Here is a 6,704-nt window from a genome sequence, read left to right on the forward strand (position 1 = left end):
AGTGGAACACATCAATAAGAGTTTGAGGAAAATCGGACAATCCGTTCAAAACTTATGAATTTTTGAAGTTTCTGCTCAGTCATGGCTGGATGAGAAGACTACTATAGCTTGTGATGTCATATGAGTACAACTATATGAAGAAAGTATAAAGAAAATTCAGGATATTCTCACTTTTCTCACATAATAAAAGAACACTCGACTTCTCTCTTTCAGAAGTCAGGGGGAATAATATTACCCCTAACATAAGTCAGTAACAAGTCGAGGAAATGTGCACGTTATTCAAAAAGTCAAGTTTTGTGAAATTCTCTTTTTATTTTCCTTATATCGTTGTACGCATGTGACATCATACACTGTAGTAGTCTTCTCCCCCAGCAGTGATCGCACAGATATTTTAAAAATTCATAACTTTTGAACGGATTGCTGGATTTTCGACAAACTTTCAATGATGTGTTCTACTAACATTGTTGCCTTCACTCAATCCACATGTATATGAAGGTGAACTTGTCCTTTAAGTTAAGGGATCATTAAGAAACCTTCAAATTACACGGCCCAGAACTTCGACTCTCATCGCTGGAGAGGGAGTCGTGAATGTGACTGGATGGATCCTGACGTAACGCGCCCTCAATGGGTTAGGTAGCATCGAAGTCACGTGGGTATATCTGTCATAATTTGCTGGATACACCTGGGATGATGCCAATGTGTCACACACACACGCACACACACACAAATATAACATATTGCTTACCGTTAACATGTGATATTATTCTTTATCATATAACAATTATTAGTTTAGAAAGACACGTGTTAACGTTCTCAACAAGAAATGAAAAGAAAACACAGTATTTTACATCAGGTTTTACAAAGTCAGTTTATGAAAATGTATTCTTACTGTAGCTGTAAAGGCATGTTATATAATTCTCAGTAAAGTATATAGCAGCATATTTTCCTCGATATTCTGTAAATTTAAAACTGATGAACTGCAGTTGATCATCTTTCAGGAAATATTGAGCATGATGGAAGTAAAATGATGAAAAAACATTACAGTGTAATCATTGAACAACTCGGAAACATCAAGCTTACCTTGGGTTGATGGGACAACGGGTCAATAGCAAAAATCCAGTCGATATCATTCAACGACGTGGAGATGGACATAGACGTCGCCCACATGTCACCATTTGCTCTTCCTTGGGTAATAACACCCGTGACCATGAACACTTCCCCGAGGTCAATCTAAAATAAAACCATTTGCAAAAATACAAAGATAACAGAATAGAGCTCAGCTGAACAATGATGAGAGAAGAATTTGAAATCGACCGAAAGTACATTGTAGATATCGATGTAGATTTTGATTCATCAAGGTAGTATGCTAAAAGCGTGTAAATTAAATCTGTTCGACTGGACTTACTTGTGAAAATCATGGAGAGAGCAGTTTCGTGACTCGTCCGTGTCACTTCTTCAGCTCTGTCTGGGTGGCGGCTGGCGAGCATTACGTGGAGGGTGAATGGGCGATGTTACTGCCTTTATTAGGCGGTTTTCGCATCCTCAGCACGGACGTAGAATTTGCGGTCCGTGCGCAAAAATCGACACGTTACTATAGTAACAGCGGGCAGCCTGCCGTAGCGTAGAATTCTGGAACGGGTCTTGCCCAGATTTATGTCGGTCGCAACGAGGCCGGACCCAGAATCAACAACCAATCAGCGCGCTTGTAGACACCACGCATGATTGAATCACACGTGCATTCAGATCCAGGTTCCGTCGTCTGTAACCGGGTGGTTTGGCCCTACAATCACAATGGATTCGACCAATTTTCAGAGCTCTTTGGAGAGTTTTTTCAACTATATGGGTATAATTGAAATGAAAATGTTATACCGTAATATGAAATTGAATGAGTAATTGTTAAACTTTGAAGTAACTATGAGGAGCTTAAAACATCGAAGAACAAGGCTCGCCGCTCGTGAGTCGTGAGATGTGCATTGTGAATCGTTTGCATAGATCTGCAAGCTGCAGCTGACGTCAGGCAGTCTACGTACGTCCGCGTTCAGCGAAACCACTTCGTAGGGAGTGTTCTTTGAGCACGGCGGACATAGCAGGAGATCGTTCCCACGTCGTTGAAACCCCCGTACGTTGCTGAGCGAAAACACGCTATATATTTGCGGATCACCGATAGACTTGTCTGTTGGTGAAAGGTTGTGTCAGAGTCTCCCTCCCCTGTTGAGGGAAGGATTTCTGCATTCACATACACAGCTTCACGGAGTCCTCTTTCAAACCATCTGGTTTCATTGTCAATAATATCGGTCCTTTGTCTCAAAGTGGTGCCCCGTGTTCTTCAGGTGAGTGAACAACCTTTACCAACATACAAGTCGGTGATCCGCAAAATTCCTCAACGTGCAGACAATTAAGGCAGTTAAGGTCATGTCACACCTTTCCGGGCAAGCCAAGCGGGCTTGTGGCGAGGAGGTATTTTTTCAGCACGCAAAAGATTTTTCGCAGGCGACCAAGAATGTTTTCAAGTTTCGCACTTGTTTCTTACCTACTAGACGCATGCTTCTTAGCTTCTACTTGCGTGCATTCCGTGTGACCTGCGTGAGAGCTGTGAAACCAATCCGTTTTCTGTTACGAGCGACTTATGGGTACTGAGAAGTGCCTGCGTTGGATTTGTCTGCGAGGTGCTGCCGGTAAGGGTCTCCTCCTGCTGTTCTGCGTGCATCTCTGCGAGCGAACCCCCACGACTCACTCGGAACAAGTTGTGAGCATGCTCAAGCCCCTGTCATACCGTTTCTGGGGAAGTTTTACGGTTTTACTTGCGGGGAAACAATTTTAATTTGCTACCCGGAGCTCTCCGCAGTTGGTCCGCACTTGACAGCCAAGTTTTGAGCATGACCAAAACTTTTTCCGGGTGAGTCGCGGGCATGCCCGGAGAGGTCCACGCAGAACGCCAGTAGGATATAGGCCCTTAGCGGCAGCACCTCGCAGGCAACTCCCACGCAGGTACTTCGTAGTCCCCGTATGCAGCCAAGATAATGACATTCCGTGGGGCTGTTGCCATTCCTTCAGAGGAATTCCTTCACTGAGTTGTCAGCCCCCATGCGACGTTATACCCGTAAATAGAATTTAAGTAGAACGCGTCCAGCAAGTAAGACACATGCACTGATTCGCCCAATCCTTGTCCGCCCTCAGAAATTGTCCGGTATGCTGGAAAATCCCTACACGCATCAAGCCCGCGTAGCTTGCCCGGAAAGGTGTGACAGGACCTAAACATGGTTGCGGGTAAAAAGATTTGCGTGCGCACCTCCGGGCGACTACGGGTGAGATACGTGCTAGGGACTTTCATGTGCGGCTCATCTACGGGGACCTCCGGGTAGTAAAAAATAGTTACGTTCAGACGGGAGCCCTTAACCTCGAGGTTAGGAAACTTCGAGGTTAGAGCTTGTAGTTAGGGACCGTGAAGACGCACTCGTAGTTAGCAAACCTCGAGGTTTGCTCGATGTTTCGAGCCACGAGAAATCTTATGGTTAGCGCTCTAACCACGAGCCGCGGGGGGGGGGGGGTCCCCACTCGTAGTTAAGCACCGTGTGGACACAAAAAACAACGAACTCGAAGTTAAGAGTGACCTCGCCGTGAACTCCAGCCCCACAATTTCCCTCTGCTTCCGGGTCAACCTCCCAAACGTACACCACAAATACACTACACGTGCGCCCGAGGTGAAAAACCTATGACGCACATCACAACATCATCTTTTCTTTCCATGCGCTTGATCTCTGAAACTGAACACGTCGAACTCGCTACTGTATTCTATATTCTTCTCCGACGCTAAAAAAATTGTTCTCGACGAATATCTTCATAAAGCATAAACTCATCATTGCAGTGCTATCTCTGCATACCATGACAGAGGAAGCTGGTGCCGCCGGTGGGAAAAAGAGTACCGGTAAGCGAGTCCGACAGGGTTGGACTAAAGAAGAAATAGACGCCTTGTTAGCAGTGTGGGCTGAAACTTCCGGTTTTGTGGGTTTAACATCGAGTGGGACCCACTCGTAGTTACGGGGGGCAGAAGCTTAACCTCGAGGTTTCGTAACCTCGAGGTTAAGATTCGTCGTGTGGACACACGTCTTAGTTAGAGAGCAAGAGCTGAACCTCGAGGTTTCCTAACCTCGAGGTTAGGGTCTGCCGTCTGAACGTAACTATTGTTCTTCGCAAGTCGCACGCAAGGCTTGCCCGGAAAGATGTGACACGGCCTTAAAGGCCCGGTCCCACTGCACTTACGGATGCAAAGAGGATGTAAAACGTAAAAAATCTTACCATCCGTTGGAAAACGCTACGCATCCGCTGTGTACTCATCGCATACGTGTTGCATACGCTCTATCCATCGAGCATCCGTCCACTGTGATTTCATCCGCGCAAAAAGTTTTAAGCTGCTTAAAACTTTTAGAACGGATGAACTTTCCACCGTGTACGATGTAAATCCGCGACATACGAGCAACAAACGTTGTATGTCCGTTATCATCCCTTAAACGTCCGCTGTATCCTCTCTGCATCCTCTGGGCATCCTCGCAACTCACATCCGCTGCAGCTGAAAACGGAAAGAGGGAGGAAAGACATGGTACATGGAACGTCTATACATCGTTAATAGCACGGAAATAGAAAGGATGTAAGCGTATGCATCTCGTATGTAAAGTATTTAGAACGGACAAAGCGTTTGTTTCTGTTAGGCGTACGTGATGTATCCGCTTCATCCGCTCTACATTCGCTCTTTCCGCTATGCGTCCGTTTCGCAATTATCTCCGGTAACCCCTTCGGAGCTGTCATCCCCTTCCATCCGCTTTCATCCGCTAGGCTTCCGATGAACATCCGTTTAACATCCCCGCTACATACTACCCACGTCCGTTCTTTTTCCGTTCTGTTTTCGCCAATTTTCGCGAATTTTGTCAATTTCTGGAGCGGATGAAAGTGGATGGAGCCATCCCCGAATTTTGCTCGTCCGCTGTGTCCTTTCTGCATACGTTTTGTGTCCATCGGCCAGTGGGACCGGGCCTTAGCATCGCCCATTCACCCTTGACGGGTAAATGCTCGCCAGCCAGACAGATCTGAAGAAGTGACTCGAAACGCGAAAGGCTCTCTCCGTGATTTTCACAAGTAGGCCTAAGTCCAGTCGAAAAGCCGTCATTTACACGCTTTTACATCATGTACATTGTAGATGTTAGGACTTATTCATTACCACAGCATGTTTTCTCCAGGATATCGAAAGAAATACTTATCGTTTTCCCCTTTTCAAATTTGCTCACTGAGGAAACATAGTTTGAGGGCTATAACGTTGAGGGCGTCAATATCCTGTACAGTGCACTCCCGTTATAACGAAGACGGTCATAATGAAATTCCTGTTTTTACGAAGTAAAGATTCTTGATACAATGTTGTACATTCTATGTACGTTTATTGTTTATTTGTTCGGTTACAACGAAATTTACATATAACGAAAGAAAACTGCCGATCCCGAGGACTTCGTTATAACTGGAGTCCACTGTATTGCAAAATGGTACGAGCAGGGTCTGGAAGCCAGACTACAGGAGAATGGACTTACTTCGACTTGGCGTAAGTAGCCTATTCCTAGGGGAATGATAAACGCCAAATAAATTCAAATAACAGCAACAACATACTTCGGAATGAAACGAAACATAACTCTGATTTTGTTTGAGGCTATAAAAAAATAAAAAGAAAAAAATTGCTATTACCTTCATGTCTCTAGACGGGTCTTTTCTTATCATTGTTATCTTAAAAGGCATTTGCAAATGTAAGACAACGTGTCAATTTTTGCGATTTGTACTTTTGTGCCTTGGAGGAAAAAACAAAGGTGTTCACACATGCGGAAAGTTTCACTTTATATTGACCTACTAGTTTGATAGCCAATCAAACTACCTTTAATATGATTTATCATACATTAATGTTCATCAAAATCTTCTATGAAAAATATGAACTCTATAAAGCGTTTACTTTGTCTTTGTCTTTTTTTTTTTTTTTTGCTGAGTGTATATTTACATATCTATGTATACGAGCCGACGGTTCAGTCTGTCGGACAGCTATACCCTATAATATGCACGTATAAGAAAACTCACTTTTACTTCTCGTAAAGAATAGAGGCAGGAACCAGTCCTTACCTTCAACCAGCTGTCTTGATCAAATTCATAAGGTATCCATACTCCCTCGTGACCTCCAGGTTGTTTGTTTAGCCTGCCATAACGCGCTAGGGTGACATGACTCCACGTGGAGGAAGCCGACATGCTGGAGTCGGGAATCCGACCATCTTCGACACCGAGAGGGACTCCATGATCGAGTGGACAGACCTCGCTATCGTGATTGATGGCGGCTAAAATTAAAAACCATTGTGACGAGTGTTTGCAATGGCGACGGTATCTTCAGTATGAATGGCTTTTACAAAATCGAATATACGCTTTCGGATTCAAATGCGTTTTACAAAAAGACATACCACAGCTAGACGAACACACAGATACTCACTCATCCAAACATACATAATATGTATATGAATATGGATGCATGTGAGCTATCTTGTTTGTTCCAGAGTGTAAGAAAACGCTGTCCAAGTGCAAGTTATTGCATATTTCGAGCTGTATTTCAAATTGGTTCTGTCTTTAAAAGGCAATTAGAGACATTGGTCGCAAGTTTAGATGTGTGTGTGGGTGTGTGTGTGTGTGTG

At 44.3% G+C, this 6,704-nt stretch overlaps 1 protein-coding gene across 1 annotated transcript; it reads right to left on the minus strand.

The window, feature by feature from the left end:
* Nucleotides 1-535: 535 nt before the first annotated feature.
* Nucleotides 536-6,270, minus strand: LOC140237755 (lactadherin-like). The gene is made up of 3 exons (XM_072317685.1): nucleotides 6,148-6,270; nucleotides 1,081-1,230; nucleotides 536-682 (listed from the first exon to the last, which is right to left on the minus strand). The coding sequence occupies exons 1-3, from the start codon at nucleotides 6,268-6,270 to the stop codon at nucleotides 536-538; spliced, it is 420 nt and encodes a 139-aa protein (XP_072173786.1).
* Nucleotides 6,271-6,704: the final 434 nt, after the last annotated feature.

The sequence above is a fragment of the Diadema setosum genome, chromosome 14 (assembly GCF_964275005.1).
Source record: "Diadema setosum chromosome 14, eeDiaSeto1, whole genome shotgun sequence".
NCBI lineage: Eukaryota > Metazoa > Echinodermata > Echinoidea > Diadematoida > Diadematidae > Diadema > Diadema setosum.